Below are 19,395 nucleotides of genomic sequence, written 5' to 3' on the forward strand. Positions count from 1 at the left end.
TTTTTCTTCGGGGCTTCCGGGGCTTTCGCGGGGACTCGCTCACCCCTTGCGTGGGAGCCCTTACTGTTCGTTTCCCGACGCGTGGCCGGATTCTCGACTCTCGACTTCCGTTACGCGAATCTTACCCGGGGGTCCATCGCGTCGGATCTCGTTTCTACCTCGATCGATTACACTCGTTCCTCCCTGTGCGGGTCTGGACGATGGGTCCGGTCTATGGTCTGGTGTCGGCGTAACTCGGCTCGGCGGGATGGGTCTATTCTCCGTGGGTCGCACCGCACGATTAAACGCGGACGTGGAATTCAATGCCCCCCCTTTATCCCACCTTTCCAGGAGGGTCAGGAAGGTGTCGACGGACTCGACGTTCTGCATGAGGACCGCGTCGTATATCGCCTGGTTAAAGTGGGTCGCGAGCGTCTGCACGATCTCATCGTCCGATTTCTTCGGCGTCAAGTCCCTCGCGTCTCCGATTAACCGTGTTGCGTACTGGGCTCGCGTTATTCCCTGGTTTGCCCTAAAGAACCCCGACTCGAGTTCGCTTCGGATGCTCCGTTGAGATGCCGCACCCCAAAATTGGGCCATGAATCTCGTCCGGAAGTCATTCCACGTGCGTACCTCTCCCGAGATTAAGTTCCACCATTCGCTCGCGAAACCCTTCAATGCCTGGTCTATGATGACCTGAACCTCGCTATCCGGGATCCTTGCCACCCTTACGAATCTTTCCAACTCGCGCAGAAACTTTGGCGGACGTTCCCCAGATTTCCCTTCGAAGGTTGGGAGCTGGGGTTTTACGGTGAACAGCCTTCCCTGGGGTCTCGCGTTATTCAGTGCGTCCCCGTTTGCAGCGTTGCCCGGATTTTCCCCCGCGGTTGGACTTTCCCCTACGCCTACGTTCGTCTGGGAAACCGGAGTAGGGTCAGCTACCTGCTCTGGCCTATTCGCGAGCGCGCTCTCGAGGTCGGCCAACGAGTCTCGGAATTTCAAAATATCCTCGCGAACCTCTTTGTGAAATACCATAACCGTTTGGAACAGGGCCTCGCATTCACGGTTGACGAACGTGTCGACCTTGGCCATAACGGTCGCTTCTAGTCGTTCGATTCGTTGCTCTTGTTTACTTTGAGTCTCCCGGATTAGTTTCGCGACCTCGTTCAGGGTCATGGCTGCCTGAGTCTCTTGATCCGCGAGGCTCGGAGCGCTGACTCCCCCGTCCCCCTGGTTCGCTGGACTCTGATTCGCGGGGTTCGTTACCGGTGATCGTGGAATTCGCGGCATATTAAAGAATCCCGTCGGGTCTATTTCCTCCGCTCGCTCGTCCCGATCCGTCGACGCGTCGCGGTCTAAACTCGCCTAGGTCTTAGCTTTTGCTCGCGTTCCCTTGCTCATTCTTTTGTGCTTTGCCTCTCTTCCAATCTGAGCGTCCAGTTATCGAGTCCCTGTTCGGGCGCCAAGTGTAACCGTGCTCTTTCTCCAAGAGCACGTTTCCGTGGGATATAGATACGGAGTGAAATAAAGAGGGTACGCTCAGATTGTGTGAGAGGAAAAATGAACAATAGATTTATTTCTTCCAGTCGCAATACAGTTTATGGTGGGTTATTGCATCGGAGGAATCCGATCGCCTATCTTTGTCGGTTAGCGACACGGCGTGTATAAATAGACTTTAACGGCGCGACCGTCCTTGACATTCGAGGAGACGGATAATCATAGCTCGCACGCGAACGGAACTTTAACGGTTCTCGCAGAGCTACACTTCGTATAACGCGTTACTTAGCGTATGGGCACCTGGCGTCGAGTTCCTTATTGACTCGAATATCTCTAGTGCAACGCGGGCACCGATTTTCTCACATTTCTCATGGCTCGCTCTCTCAGATTCTCTTACCTCGCGGATTCGTGAATCGGTTGGTCAGAGAAGCTGCGATTGGTTGCTCATGGGCATGGAGGTAATCTCGGAAGCGAGAGCAGAGCACGATGATCGTAACTGCTGCTCTGCTTGCGGTAAGTGCGTCTGTTCGAGTGATTCTACAACGACCGAAATTGCGTCTGTTCGCATTGGAGCCTCGACGACAAGTGCTTGTCCCGCCGATCGGCAGGCACCTCGCTCAGTGCTCTAGGCAGCGGAGGGGATCCTGCGCGTGCGCTCTCACCTTTTTGGAACGGTGGAAGGGCGGCGCCTTAGGCCCCTACATTATATGCCGATTGATGGGACATTGATCGGTTACAGTAGACATAGTAATAACGATACTGTTATTATGTGTACATTGATCTGTGAGAAGGTATCAGTATATTACATTGTATCTAATGTAGATATAGTATGATATTGTTATTAAATGTACATTGGTCTGTGGGAATAAATCAGTATATTACATTTCATGTGATGTAGATATAGTAATAATGATACTGTTATTAAATGTATATTACATATCTAATATAGATATAGTAATAACGAAACTGTTATTATATGTACATTGATCTGTGGGAAGGGTTCAGTATATTACATTATGTCCAATGTAGATATCGTAATAATGATATTGTTACCAAAATTACATTAATCTGTGGGAAGGCATCAGTATATTACATTATATCCAATGTAGATATAGTATAAATGATACTGTTATTCAATGTGCATTGATCTGTGGGAAGGAATCAGTATATTCCAGTAGATCTAATGTAGATATAGTAATAACGAAACTGTTATTATATGTACATTGATCTGTGGGTAGGGATCAGTATATTACATTGTATCCAATGTAGATATAGTAATAATGATATTGTTATTGAATGTACATTGGTCTGTGGGATTAAATCAGTATATTAAAATTCATCTGATGTAGATATATTAATTATCTACATATCAAATGTAGATATAGTAGTAACGATACTGCCATTATATGTACATCGATCGGTGGGAAGGGATCATTATATTACATTATATCTAATGTAGATATAGTAATAACGATATTGTTATTGAATGTACATTGATCTGTGGGATTAAATCAGTGTACTAAATTACATCTGATGTAGATATAGTAATAATGATATTGTTATTATATGTATATTACATATCAAATGTAGATACAGTAATAACGATACTGCCATTATATGTACGTTGATCGGTGGGAAGGCATCATTATATTACATTATATCTAATTTAGATATAGTAATAATGATATTGTTATTAAATGTACATTGGTCTGTGGGATTAAATCAGTATATTAAATTTCATCTGATGCAGATATAGTAATAATGATATTGTTGTTAAATGTATATTACATATCTAATGTAGATATAGTAATAACGATACTGTTATTATATGTACATTGATCTGTGGGAAGGTATCAGTATATTACATTATATCTGACGTAGATATAGTAATAACGCAACTGTCATTATATGTACATCGATCTGTGGGATTAAATCAGTATATTAAATTACATCTGACGTAGATATAGTAATAATAGTATTGTTATTAAATGTACATTGGTCTGTGGGATTAAATCAGTATATTACATTATATCTAATGTAGATATAGTAATAATGATATTGTTATTAAATGTATATTACATATCTAATGTAGATATAGTAATAACGCTACTGTTATTGTATGTACATTGATCTGTGGGAAGGTATCAGTATATTACATTGTATCTAATGTAGATATAGTATGATATTGTTATTAAATGTACATTGGTCTGTGGGAATAAATCAGTATATTACATATCTAATGTAGATATAGTAATAACGATACTGTTATTATATGTACATTGATCTGTGGGAACAAATCATTATATTACATTATATCTAATGTAGATATAGTAATAATGATATTGTTAATAAATGTATATTACATATCTAATGTAGATATAGTAATAACGATACTGTTATTACATGTACATTGATCTGTGGGAAGGTATCACTATATTACATTATATCTAATGTAGATATAGTAATAACGAAAATGTTATATGTACATTGATCTGTGGGATTAAATCAGTATATTAAATTACATCTGATGTAGATATAGTAATAATGGTATTGTTATTAAATGTACATTGGTCTGTGGGATTAAATCAGTATATTACATTTCATCTGATGTAGCTATAGTAATAATGATACTGTTATTAAATGTATATTACATATCTAATGTAGATATAGTAATAACGAAACTGTTATTATATGTACATTGGTCTGTGGGAACAAATCAGTATATTACATTACATCTGATGTAGATATATTAATAATGATATTGTTATTATATGTATATTACATATCAAATGTAGATGTAGTAATAACGATACTGCCATTATATGTACGTTGATCGGTGGGAAGGCATCATTATATTACATTATATCTAATTTAGATATAGTAATAATGATATTGTTATTAAATGTACATTGGTCTGTGGGATTAAATCAGTATATTAAATTTCATCTGATGCAGATATAGCAACAATGATATTGTTGTTAAATGTATATTACATATCTAATGTAGATATAGTAATAACGATACTGTTATTATATGTACATTGGTCTGTGGGATTAAATCAGTATATTACATTACATCTGATGTAGATATAGCAATAATGATATTGTTATTAAATGAATATTACGTATCTGATGTACGTGTAGTAATAAGGATACTTCCATTATATGTACATTGATTGGTGGGAAGGGATCATTATATTACATTATATCTAATGTAGACATAGTAATAATGGTATTGTTATTAAATGTATATTACATATCTAATGTCGATATAGTAATAACGATACTGTTATTATATGTACATTGATCTGTGGGAAGGTATCAGTATATTACATTATAACTAATGTAGATATAGTAATAACGAAACTGTTATGATATGTAGATTGATCTGTGGGATTAAATGATTATATTAAATTACATCTGATGTAGATATAGTAATAATGGTATTGTTATTGAATGTACATTGGTCTGTGGGTTTAAATCAGTATATTACATTTCATCTGATGTAGATACAGTGATAATGATACTGTTATTAAATGTACATTGGTCTGTGGGAATAAATCAGTATATTACATTACATCTGATGTAGATATATTAATAATGATATTGTTATTATATGTATATTACATATCAAATGTAGATGCAGTAATAACGATACTGCCATTATATGTACGTTGATCGGTGGGAAGGCATCATTATATTACATTATATCTAATTTAGATATAGTAATAATGATATTGTTATTAAATGTACATTGGTCTGTGGGATTAAATCAGTATATTAAATTTCATCTGATGCAGATATAGTAATAATGATATTGTTGTTAAATGTATATTACATATCTAATGTAGATATAGTAATAACGATACTGTTATTATATGTACATTGATCTGTGGGAAGGTATCAGTATATTACATTATATCTACATTAGATATAGTAATAACGCAACTGTCATTATATGTACATCGATCTGTGGGATTAAATCAGTATATTAAATTACATCTGACGTAGATATAGTAATAATAGTATTGTTATTAAATGTACATTGGTCTGTGGGATTAAATCAGTATATTAAATTTCAACTGATGTAGATATAGTAATAATGATATTGTTATTAAATGTATATTACATATCTAATGTAGATATAGTAATAACGCTACTGTTATTGTATGTACATTGATCTGTGGGAAGGTATCAGTATATTACATTGTATCTAATGTAGATATAGTATGATATTGTTATTAAATGTACATTGGTCTGTGGGAATAAATCAGTATATTACATTTCATCTGATGTAGATATAGTAATAATGATATTGTTATAAATGTATATTACATATCTAATGTAGATATAGTAATAACGATACTGTTATTATATGTACATTGATCTGTGGGTAGGGATCATTATATTACATTATATCTAATGTAGATATAGTAATAATGATATTGTTAATAAATGTATATTACATATCTAATGTAGATATAGTAATAACGATACTGTTATTATATGTACATTGATCTGTGGGAAGGTATCAGTATATTACATTATATCTAAAGTAGATATAGTAATAACGCAACTGTCATTATATGTACATCGATCTGTGGGATTAAATCAGTATATTAAATTACATCTGACGTAGATATAGTAATAATAGTATTGTTATTAAATGTACATTGGTCTGTGGGATTAAATCAGTATATTAAATTTCATCTGATGTAGATATAGTAATAATGATATTGTTATTAAATGTATATTACATATCTAATGTAGATAGTAATAACGCTACTGTTATTGTATGTACATTGATCTGTGGGAAGGTATCAGTATATTACATTGTATCTAATGTAGATATAGTATGATATTGTTATTAAATGTACATTGGTCTGTGGGAATAAATCAGTATATTACATTTCATCTGATGTAGATATAGTAATAATGATATTGTTAGTAAATGTATATTACATATCTAATGTAGATATAGTAATAACGATACTGTTATTACTATATCTAATGTAGATATAGTAATAATGATATTGTTATTAAATGTATATTACATATCTAATGTAGATATAGTAATAACGATACTGTTATTACATGTATATTGATCTGTGGGAAGGTATCACTATATTACATTATATCTAATGTAGATATAGTAATAACGAAACTGTTATTATATGTACATTGATCTGTGGGATTAAATCAGTATATTAAATTACATCTGATGTAGATATAGTAATAATGGTATTGTTATTAAATGTACATTGGTCTGTGGGATTAAATCAGTATATTACATTTCATCTGATGTAGCTATAGTAATAATGATACTGTTATTAAATGTATATTACATATCTAATGTAGATATAGTAATAACGAAACTGTTATTATATGTACATTGGTCTGTGGGAACAAATCAGTATATTACATTACATCTGATGTAGATATATTAATAATGATATTGTTATTAAATGTATATTACATATCAAATGTAGATATAGTAATAATGATACTGCCATTATATGTCCATGGATCGGTGGGAAGGGATCATTATATTACATTACATCTAATTTAGATATAGTAATAATGATATTGTTATTAAATGTACATTGGTCTGTGGGAATAAATCAGTATATTACATTACATTTGATGTAGATATATTAATAATGATATTGTTATTATATGTATATTACATATCAAATGTAGATATAGTAATAACGATACTGCCATTATATGTACGTTGATCGGTGGGAAGGCATCATTATATTACATTATATCTAATTTAGATATAGTAATAATGATATTGTTATTAAATGTACATTGGTCTGTGGGATTAAATCAGTATATTAAATTTCATCTGATGCAGATATAGTAATAATGATATTGTTGTTAAATGTATATTACATATCTAATGTAGATATAGTAATAACGATACTGTTATTATATGTACATTGGTCTGTGGGATTAAATCAGTATATTACATTACATCTGATGCAGATATAGCAATAATGATATTGTTATTAAATGAATATTACGTATCTGATGTACGTGTAGTAATAAGGATACTTCCATTATATGTACATTGATTGGTGGGAAGGGATCATTATATTACATTATATCTAATGTAGACATAGTAATAATGGTATTGTTATTAAATGTATATTACATATCTAATGTAGATGTAGCAATAACGATACTGTTATTGTATGTACATTGATCTGTGGGAAGGTATCAGTATATTACATTGTATCTAATGTAGATATAGTAATAACGAAACTGTTATGATATGTAGATTGATCTGTGGGATTAAATGATTATATTAAATTACATCTGATGTAGATATAGTAATAATGGTATTGTTATTGAATGTACATTGGTCTGTGGGTTTAAATCAGTATATTACATTTCATCTGCTGTAGATACAGTGATAATGATACTGTTATTAAATGCACATTGGTCTGTGGGAATAAATCAGTATATTACATTACATCTGATGTAGATATATTAATAATGATATTGTTATTATATGTATATTACATATCAAATGTAGATGCAGTAATAACGATACTGCCATTATATGTACGTTGATCGGTGGGAAGGCATCATTATATTACATTATATCTAATTTAGATATAGTAATAATGATATTGTTATTAAATGTACATTGGTCTGTGGGATTAAATCAGTATATTAAATTTCATCTGATGCAGATATAGTAATAATGATATTGTTGTTAAATGTATATTACATATCTAATGTAGATATAGTAATAACGATACTGTTATTATATGTACATTGATCTGTGGGAAGGTATCAGTATATTACATTATATCTAAAGTAGATATAGTAATAACGCAACTGTCATTATATGTACATCGATCTGTGGGATTAAATCAGTATATTAAATTACATCTGACGTAGATATAGTAATAATAGTATTGTTATTAAATGTACATTGGTCTGTGGGATTAAATCAGTATATTAAATTTCAACTGATGTAGATATAGTAATAATGATATTGTTATTAAATGTATATTACATATCTAATGTAGATATAGTAATAACGCTACTGTTATTGTATGTACATTGATCTGTGGGAAGGTATCAGTATATTACATTGTATCTAATGTAGATATAGTATGATATTGTTATTAAATGTACATTGGTCTGTGGGAATAAATCAGTATATTACATATCTAATGTAGATATAGTAATAACGATACTGTTATTATATGTACATTGATCGGTGGGTAGGGATCATTATATTACATTATATCTAATGTAGATATAGTAATAATGATATTGTTAATAAATGTATATTACATATCTAATGTAGATATAGTAATAACGATACTGTTATTACATGTACATTGATCTGTGGGAAGGTATCACTATATTACATTATATCTAATGTAGATATAGTAATAACGAAAATGCCATTATATGTACATTGATCTGTGGGATTAAATCAGTATATTAAATTACATCTGATGTAGATATAGTAATAATGGTATTGTTATTAAATGTACATTGGTCTGTGGGATTAAATCAGTATATTACATTTCATCTGATGTAGCTATAGTAATAATGATACTGTTATTAAATGTATATTACATATCTAATGTAGATATAGTAATAACGAAACTGTTATTATATGTACATTGGTCTGTGGGAACAAATCAGTATATTACATTACATCTGATGTAGATATATTAATAATGATATTGTTATTAAATGTATATTACATATCAAATGTAGATATAGTAATAATGATACTGCCATTATATGTACGTGGATCGGTGGGAAGGGATCATTATATTACATTACATCTAATTTAGATATAGTAATAATGATATTGTTATTAAATGTACATTGGTCTGTGGGAATAAATCAGTATATTACATTACATCTGATGTAGATATATTAATAATGATATTGTTATTATATGTATATTACATATCAAATGTAGATGTAGTAATAACGATACTGCCATTATATGTACGTTGATCGGTGGGAAGGCATCATTATATTACATTATATCTAATTTAGATATAGTAATAATGATATTGTTATTAAATGTACATTGGTCTGTGGGATTAAATCAGTATATTAAATTTCATCTGATGCAGATATAGTAATAATGATATTGTTGTTAAATGTATATTACATATCTAATGTAGATATAGTAATAACGATACTGTTATTATATGTACATTGGTCTGTGGAATTAAATCAGTATATTACATTACATCTGATGCAGATATAGCAATAATGATATTGTTATTAAATGAATATTACGTATCTGATGTACGTGTAGTAATAAGGATACTTCCATTATATGTACATTGATTGGTGGGAAGGGATCATTATATTACATTATATCTAATGTAGACATAGTAATAATGGTATTGTTATTAAATGTATATTACATATCTAATGTAGATGTAGCAATAACGATACTGTTATTGTATGTACATTGATCTGTGGGAAGGTATCAGTATATTACGTTGTATCTAATGTAGATATAGTATGATATTGTTATTAAATGTACATTGGTCTGTGGGAGTAAATCAGTACATAACATTACATCTGATGTAGATATATTAATAATTGTTTCGAGGGGAACGAGTGGGGCCGGACACAGAAAATTAAACACAAAAAAATGCACGAGGTTGTCGAATTGTTGTCAGTTTATTAAAATGTAGAGTCTCGAGGTAAACAAAAAAAAAACACAGGAGGTGTGCGGAGGCCGTTACACCGTGCGAGGATCGCGCGATCACTAAATTGTACAATAATAGGTTTCGGCCACTCACACGAGGTACCCACACAATTATTCCGTTTCGAACCGAGGAGACCGACAAGTTTGAGGAGTCCGATGGTCGCAAAACCGTGGCGTCCGTTAGCCCTGTGCGAACACGTGGCGCTGTCGACGAAGCCGGTGAGAAAACCGCCGTTATTCACGCAACACCGACTTTTCCGAGGAATCCGTTTTTCAAAACACAAGAGGTGTCGAGGAAAACCAAACTGTATCTACAATAGCACCAATTCTCTTGCAAACCCACAAAACCTTGAATTCTGTACGGAGCTCTATGGTCGCGTGGTGGTTACAAAAGACAATATGGCTACGCGGAACGCGACGTTCGCACGAGGAGTTTAGTTCCCGAAAAAGAACGCGAGGCGGCAGCACCTCTCGGACGGGCCCCGCGTAACGAGGAGACCCTTTATACGCGCGTTCACGCATCATTACCCGCCCGCCTTCGACGACCCCGTTGTCGAACCATGAGGGGAGGAGGCCTGGAAGTCGTCGTGGGTTGGTAGTACTGCCAGCTTCGTAATGGGCCGCTGTAGAGTGGAGGAGACCGTCTTGAGGGTAACCACCCTGGTGAGTCCGTCCTTCCCTGGGTGTAGCTGGAGAATCCTGGCGAGGGGCCACTTCGAGGGAGGTAGTCGCTCATCCGTGAGGAGCACCAAAGAGCCCACCTTGAGCTCATGCGAGGGATGGTGCCACTTGGAGATGGTTTGGTAATTGTGGAGGCACTCCGCTGCCCAGCGCGTCCAGAAATGCTGCACCTTCTGCTGGATAAGCTGCCAGCGGGATAACCGAGAGGAGACTATGGAGGTGAGAGAGGGTTCCGGAACAGAGGTGAGCGCGTCTCCAATGAGGAAGTGTCCAGGTGTAAGAGCGGAGAGGTCTTCAGGATCCTCAGTGAGGGGGCAGAGGGGTCGAGAATTGAGGATAGCTTCTACCTGAATTAGTAAGGTGGTGAGCTCTTCGAACGTGAGGAGCGTGTCTCCGATGGTTCGCCTGAGGTGATGCTTGACGGAGCGGACGGCGGCTTCCCATTTCCCGCCGAAATGAGGGGCGGCTGGTGGGTTGAACTCCCACTTTGTCCCGTCGTTGGCCAGTCGTCCGGCCAGCTCGTGGAGCTCCTTCGAGGCGGAGGCGAACAGGCGGCGTAGCTCTGCGTCGGCGCCTTGAAAATTGGTGCCGCAATCGCTGAATAAGGTCTGGCAGATGCCACGCCGGCTGATGAATCTCCGATAGGCAGCGAGGAACCCGTCTGAGGAGTAATCCGAGACTAGCTCGAGGTGGACGGCCGAGGTGGCAAAGCAGACGAAGAGGGCAATCCATCCCTTGAAGGTTTTCGCTCCTCTTCCCTTCCAGGTGCGGAGGAGCACCGGTCCAGCGTAATCTACTCCGGTACTAAGGAAGGCCCTGGCTGGTGTGACCCGTGCGGGAGGTAACTGGCCCATTAGTTGAGCTGCTCGGAGGCCTCGGAACCGTGCGCATCTCACGCACCGGAGGATGTGTGCCCTCACCGGGGCCCGACCGCCTAAAATCCAGTGCGATCGCCTGAGGTGAGCCAACGTAGCCTGGGTACCGCCGTGAAGGGTACGCAGGTGAGCGTCCTTGATGAGGAGATCAGCCAAGATTGATTCCCGGGGAAGGATCGCCGGATGTCGTGCGTCCGAGTCCAGAGGTGCATGCTGAAGTCGACCGCCAACTCGGAGGATGCCATCACGGTCAACAAAGGCGGTCAATCGAGAGAGCGGATGAGCTCGAGGGAGGGTTCCACCCTTGAGGAGAGTCCGTAGCTCAGAGGGGAAATGAAAGCCTTGAGTGGCTCGAGTGAGGGACAGTTGTGCATGTGCGAGGTCCTTTGGAGAGAGAGGGTTGTTCAATGAGGAGTTCGGTAGTCGCCGGAAGCGCGCGGCTGCCCTGAGGCACGTCGCAACAACCCTGAGGAGTCGAGTGAGGGAGGAGCACCGTTCAATAAGTTGCAGGAGGAAAGGATGTTGTTCCACGGTGGCAACGTGGGTAACCTTAGGTCTTTCTTCTAAGGCTGCGTCTGGATGAGGAGTTGATTGCCCCGTCGGCCACTCGTGAGGAGGCGCCCTTAACCAGTCCGGTCCAGTCCACCAGAGGGTATGAGCCTTCAATTGGGTCGGTGTCAGACCTCGAGATGCGCAGTCCGCGGGGTTGTCGCGCCCTGAGATGAATTTCCAGCGAGCGCCGGGTAAGGCGTCTTGAATTGCCCCGACTCTATTCCGCACAAACTCCTTCCATCTCGAGGGATGATGACTGATCCAAGTCAGCGCGACAGCAGAGTCCATCCAGAGGTGCACCGGTGCCGAGGAAAGCTCGAGGGTATTCCGTACATACTGTGCGAGCCTTGCGAGCAGGAGAGCGGCCGTCAACTCTAACCGAGGGATGGTAAGTCTCTTGAGGGGCGCCACCTTGGTCTTGGCGCAGACTAGCGACAGGGTTGCCGACGATGTGGAGGACGAAATCCGAAGGTATACAACTGCAGCCAGCGCATGTTGTGAGGCGTCCGAGAATCCGTGAATCTCAACTCGACCCTCCGGGGTGAGATTGAGCCACCGAGGAATGTGGAGGTCCGAGAGGTCCTGTAGTTCTGTTCTGAAGGTTGTCCAACGGAGAGCTGTGGAGGGAGGAAGTGGTTCGTCCCATCCAAGCTGTTCAAGCCACAGCTCCTGGAGGAGAATCTTCGCTCGTATCGTGAGGGGTGCGAGGAATCCGAGCGGATCAAACAGACGTGCGACTTCCGAGAGGATGGTTCGTTTCGTCACTGCATCTCGAAAGGTGCGTGCAGCGGAAAACCAGAAGTGATCCGCTAGAGGTTGCCAAGATAAGCCCAGAATCCTTGTGGGGAGATCGGAGAAATCCATGGTCGAGCTTGAGGTGTCGCCGTCTCCGGAGATAACCTTGAGGAGCTCTGGACAATTGCTGGACCATTTTTGAAGAGGAAACCCGCCCGCCCTGCAGAGCTGAGTCAGCTGAACCGCGACTTCCTCGGCTTCCTTGACTGTGTCGCCTCCTCCGAGAATGTCATCCACATAGCGACCCTTGAGAAGTGGAGGCACAGCGAGGGGGTGCCGGTGACCTTCATCGTGCACGAGTTGCAGCAGCGCACTTGCCGCCAAGAAAGGAGCTGATCGCGTACCGTAGGTGACCGTGGTCAATTGGTAGCTGACCGTCTTCCCTTGAGGGTCCGACCAGAGGATACGTTGAAGGTCCCAATCAGCTGGATGTACAGCGACCTGCCGAAACATCTTTACGATGTCCGTGGTGAACACATACCGGAACCGTCTAAACCGCAAGAGGACGTCCGAAATATCTAATTGCAGTTTCGCACCTGTATGCATGAGGTCGTTGAGAGAAGTCCCGGATGAGGTGGCACTGGAGCCGTTGAATACGACCCTCAGTTTCGGCTGCGAACCCTTAGAGGTTAAAACCCCGTGATGTGGGAGGTAAAAGATCGTGGAGGTGCCCAAGGAGGATTCCGAGGCTGGTTGCATATGTCCGAGGTCTTCGTACTCCTGCAGAAACTCCTTGTAGAGGCGTCCGTACGCCTGATTGGCCGTGCAGCGCCGTTGAATCCGTCTAAGACCTCGAAGAGCCGTCTCGTAAGAGTCCCCGAGGTTAGTCCGAGGTCCCAGGAGAGGGAGTCGCACCACGTAGCGACCGGAGGAGTCTCGAGAATGGGTGCGAGAGAAGTGTGCCTCGCATTCTTGCTCTTCCGGAGTGAGGGCTAGCGAGGGTTTCGAAGGAACCTCTTCTTGCATCCAAAATTTAGTGAGGAGTTCGTGGAGCTCATGATCAGCTGCTCCGTGGAGAGCTACCTTCTCTCCGTGAGGCGGTCCGGCAACGAGGGGTCCGAGAACTACCCATCCGAAGATTGTAGCGAGGGCGATCTGCGAGGTCTGGTCAGCCTTGACCATTTCCGGCAAGAGGAGCCGGCCGAACACATCGGCTCCCAGGATGATATCGATGGGACCGGGAATGAGGAAGTCCGGATCAGAAAGTTGCAATCCTGAAAGATGAGGTAACCGGGTTGAGGAGGCCTGTACCGACGGAAGCGTGGCGGTGACCCGAGGCAGAACGTGGGCCTCGACGGGGAGTGAATTGTCCGAATGGAGAGCCCGTAGGTTGATGGATACCACTCCTCGCGTCCGTCCTGAACTCCGCCCTCCGATGCCCAGGAGGGGTAACTGAGGTGGTCTCTTACATAGTTGAAGGAGAGAAACTAACCCTTCAGAGATGAACGAGAGTTCCGAACCGGAGTCCAGGAGCATTCTAACCGGATGCGTCCGTCCATGAGGTGCGACGAGGAGAGCTCTGGAGGTGGCGAGGAGTACCGTAGATTGGAGGAGTGCCGATGGCGGTTGTTCGTCCTGGGGGAGTCATTCAGAGTGCGGTGGGGAGGCGTCATCCAGGTGGTGATCCGCCGAGGAGCCTGGATCTTCAACTGAGGCTTCCTTCACTGCGGTGTCCACGGCAGCTTGGTTGACGGCAGCGTGGTGGGCCGCGGCCCGAGGGACAGCCGGAACAGGGGTACCTGAGGGAATCCCTGGCCACCCACTGTCCTTTGGACGGTCTTCCATAGGGTGAGCCGGGACGTGGATAAGGGTGTGGTGCTTGTTGCCACACGTGCGGCACCGTCGTTCACTGCGGCAGTTCAGAGCACCGTGCCGGCCGAGACAGTTATAACAGAGGCGATATTGAACGGCCACCTTGCGGCGTTCCATCACCGGGAGGCCGAGGAAGTCCGGGCAGTCCGTTATATAATGCCGCTTCCCACACATGTCGCACAATCCATCCTTGTAGTTAGGAGGGAGCTCGGAGGTGTGAAAAGCCCTGACTGCTGGAGCGGCAGGTGGGCGTGAGGGAGTCCGTGCGGAGGCAAGAGGGGGCCGGGAGGCGGCCGGCTGACGTCCTGAGGTGATAGGCGCCTTCGAGGTTGGCGCTTCTTCCCTGGAGAGCTCGAGGTTCTCCCGTGCTCGGGCTCGTCCCATGAGGAACTCCTGGAGGTCCTTCCAGGAGGGATGCTCAGGCTGGTGGCCGAGGTGGTTTTCCCAAGCCTCGCGGGTAATGGTATCCAGGCGGCGCACAACGAGGTGAACCAGAATAACGTCCCAATTTTCGAGGGGAACGGCGAGACCCTTGAGGGCCTCCAAGGACTCCATAACCTCGGAGAGGAGACCGTTCAGAGCCTGCGACGAGCGAGGAGGGAGAGGGGTGCTGTTGACCAGCCGGTCCACCTGTGCCGAGATGAGGAGCCTCGGATTCTCGTATCGCCGCGTGAGGGTCGCCCAGGCGCGGGAGAAGGCCTCACTGCTCACTGGCATATTGGCCACGAGGCCCGCCGCTTCTCCGGAGAGGCTGGCCTTGAGGTAATACATCTTCTCCACCGGGTCGATGTCCGGGCACTCACCCACCATCGACGAAAAGAGATCCGAGTAGGGCCGCCATTCCTTGTAACTTCCCGAAAACGTCGGCAGCTGGATCTTTGGGAGGGAGCGCCGCGCCCCTCCTGAGGAGAGCATGAGGGAGCTCCGGCCGAGGCGATCCGCTTTATGAGGGGAACTCTCCTCCCGTTTTTCCCGTAAGGTGGTGATGATGGACTTGGCGGCGGCGTAGGCTTCGACGGCGGCCACATATGTCTGCTCCTTAAAGTAGGGGTAGTCCGTGAGGCCCTCAACCTTCGCTTCACAAAGCCGCTCGTGAAGCGTCTCGAATTTTGCGAGGTAGCCGTCAAGGAATTCCTCCTTCTGAATTAAAGCGGAGAGGCAATAGTCTTCATAGGCGCCTTCCCGGGCGGCCTTTGCCATTGATTTGATCACATTGAACCGCGACACTTGCAAGTCGAACTTTCCCTCGAGGTTAGAGGTGGCCATTTTCACTTTTCGACACGAGGGCTCACTCACGTACAAACCGTTATCACCGAATCCGGCTCGAAGGACCAGTTTATTTCGAGGGGAACGAGGGGGGGCCGGACACAGAAAATTAAACACAAAAAAAAATGCACGAGGTTGTCGAATTGTTGTCAGTTTATTAAAATGTAGAGTCTCGAGGTAAACAAAAAAAAGCACAGGAGGTGTGCGGAGGCCGTTACACCGTGCGAGGATCGCGCGATCACTAAATTGTACAATAATAGGTTTCGGCCACTCACACGAGGTACCCACAAAATTATTCCGTTTCGAACCGAGGAGACCGACAAGTTTGAGGAGTCCGATGGTCGCAAAACCGTGGCGTCCGTTAGCCCTGTGCGAACACGTGGCGTTGTCGACGAAGCCGGTGAGAAAACCGCCGTTATTCACGCAACACCGACTTTTCCGAGGAATCCGTTTTTCAAAACACAAGAGGTGTCGAGGAAAACCAAACTGTATCTACAATAGCACCAATTCTCTTGCAAACCCACAAAACCTTGAATTCTGTACGGAGCTCTATGGTCGCGTGGTGGTTACAAAAGACAATATGGCTACGCGGAACGCGACGTTCGCACGAGGAGTTTAGTTCCCGAAAAAGAACGCGAGGCGGCAGCACCTCTCGGACGGGCCCCGCGTAACGAGGAGACCATTTATACGCGCGTTCACGCAACATAATGATATTGTTATTAAATGTATATTACATATCTAATGTAGATATAGTAATAACGATACTGTTATTATATGTACATTGATCTGTTGGAAGGTATCAGTATATTATATTGTTACTAATGTAGATATAGTAATAACCAAACTGTTACTATATGTACATTGATCTGTGGGAAGGGATCAGTATATTACATTATATTCAATGTAGATATAGTATAGATGATACTGGTATTCAATGTACATTGATCTGTGGGGAGGAATCAGTATATTGCAGTAGATCTAATGTAGATATAGTAATAACGATACTGTTATTAAATGTTTATTACGTATCTAATGCAGATATAGTAATGACGATATTGTTACAATCTTGCATTGATCTGTGGGAAGTGATCAGTATATTGCATTATATCTAATGTAGATATAGTAATAACGATACTGTTATTATATGTATATTGATCTGTGGGAAGGTATCAGTATATTACATTATATCTATTGTAGATATAGTAACAACGAAACTGTTATTATATGTACATTGATCTGTGGGAGGGTATCAGTATATTACATAACATCTGATGTAGATATAGTAATAATGATATTGTTATTAAATGTATATTACATATCTAATGTAGATATAGTAATAACGATACTGTTATTGTATGTACATTGATCTGTGGGAAGGTATCAGTATATTACTTTATATCTAATGTAGATATAGTAATAACGATACTGTTATTATATGTACATTGATCTGTGGGATTAAATCAGTATATTACATTTCATCTGATGTAGATATAGTAATAATGATATTGTTATTAAATGTATATTACATATCTAATGTAGATATAGTAATAACGATACTGTTATTGTATGTACATAGATCTGTGGGAAGGTATGAGTATATTACATTATATCTACTGTAGATATAGTAACAACGAAACTGTTATTATATGTACATTGATCTGTGTGGAAGTGATCAGTACATTACATTATATCTATTGTAGATATAGTATGATATTGTTATTAAATGTACATTGGTCTGTGGGAATAAATCAGTATATTACATTTCATCTGATGTAGCTATAGTAATAATGATACTGTTATTAAATGTATATTACATATCTAATGTAGATATAGTAATAACGAAACTGTTATTATATGTACATTGGTCTGTGGGAACAAATCAGTATATTACATTACATCTGATGTAGATATATTAGTAATGATATTGTTAATAAATGTATATTTCATATCAAATGTAGATATAGTAATAATGATACTGCCATTATATGTACGTTGATCGGTGGGAAGGGATCATTATATTACATTACATCTAATTTAGATATAGTAATAATGATATTGTTATTAAATGTACATTGGTCTGTGGGATTAAATCAGTATATTACATTTCATCTGATGTAGATATAGTAATAATGATATTGTTATTAAATGTATATTACATATCTAATGTAGATATAGTAATAACGATACTGTTATTATATGTACATTGATCTGTGGGAAGGTATCAGTATATTACATTATATCTAATGTAGATATAGTAATAATGATATTGTTACCAAGAGTACATTGATCTGTGGGAAGGCATCAGTATATTACATTTTATCCAATGTCGATATAGTATAAATGATACTGTTATTCAATGTACACTGATCTGTGGGAAGGGATCAATATATTACATTATATCTATTGTAGATATAGTAATAACGAAACTGTTATTATATGCACATTGATCTGTGGGTAGGGATCATTGTATTACATTATATCTAATGTAGATATAGTAATAATGATGTTGTTACCAAAATTACATTGATCTGTGGGAAGGCATCAGTATATTACATTATATCCAATGTAGATATAGTATAAATGATACTGTTATTCAATATACATTGATCTGTGGGAAGGAATCACTATATTGCAGGAGATCTAATGCAGATATAGTAATAACGATACTGCCATTATATGTACATTGATCGGTGGGAAGGAATCAGTATATTGCAGTAGATCTAATGTAGATATAGTAATAACGATACTGTTATTAAGTGTTTATTACATATCTAATGTAGATATACTAATGACGATAATGTTACAATCTGTCCATTGATCTGTGGGAAGTGATCAGTATATTACATTGTATCCAATGTAGACATAGTAATAATGATATTGTTATTGAATGTACATTGGTCTGTGGGATTAAATCAGTATATTAAAATTCATCTGATGTAGATATATTAATTATCTACATATCAAATGTAGATATAGTAATAACGATACTGCCATTATATGTACATTGATCGGTGGGAAGGGATCATTATATTACATTATATCTAATGTAGATATAGTAATAACGATATTGTTATTAAATGTACGTTGGTCTGTGGGAATAAATCAGTATATTACATTTCATCTGATGTAGATATATTAATAATGATATTGTTATTAAATGTATATTACACATCTAATGTAGATATAGTAATAACGATACTGCCATTATATGTACATTGATCGGTGG

General features: G+C 40.0%; 2 protein-coding genes across 2 annotated transcripts; both read right to left on the bottom strand.

Annotated features, from left to right (window-relative positions):
- Nucleotides 1-10,712: 10,712 nt before the first annotated feature.
- LOC123988934 lies at nucleotides 10,713-14,213 on the bottom strand. The gene has a single exon (XM_046289693.1). The coding sequence runs from the start codon at nucleotides 14,211-14,213 to the stop codon at nucleotides 10,713-10,715; it is 3,501 nt and encodes a 1,166-aa protein (XP_046145649.1).
- A 462-nt stretch (nucleotides 14,214-14,675) lies between these two features.
- On the bottom strand, nucleotides 14,676-16,169 carry LOC114881500. Its single transcript, XM_029198311.2, has one exon. It carries the CDS (start codon nucleotides 16,167-16,169, stop codon nucleotides 14,676-14,678), a length of 1,494 nt encoding a protein of 497 aa, XP_029054144.2.
- Nucleotides 16,170-19,395: the final 3,226 nt, after the last annotated feature.

Source organism: Osmia bicornis, unplaced genomic scaffold, assembly GCF_907164935.1.
Source record: "Osmia bicornis bicornis unplaced genomic scaffold, iOsmBic2.1, whole genome shotgun sequence".
NCBI classification, from domain to species: Eukaryota; Metazoa; Arthropoda; class Insecta; order Hymenoptera; family Megachilidae; genus Osmia; species Osmia bicornis.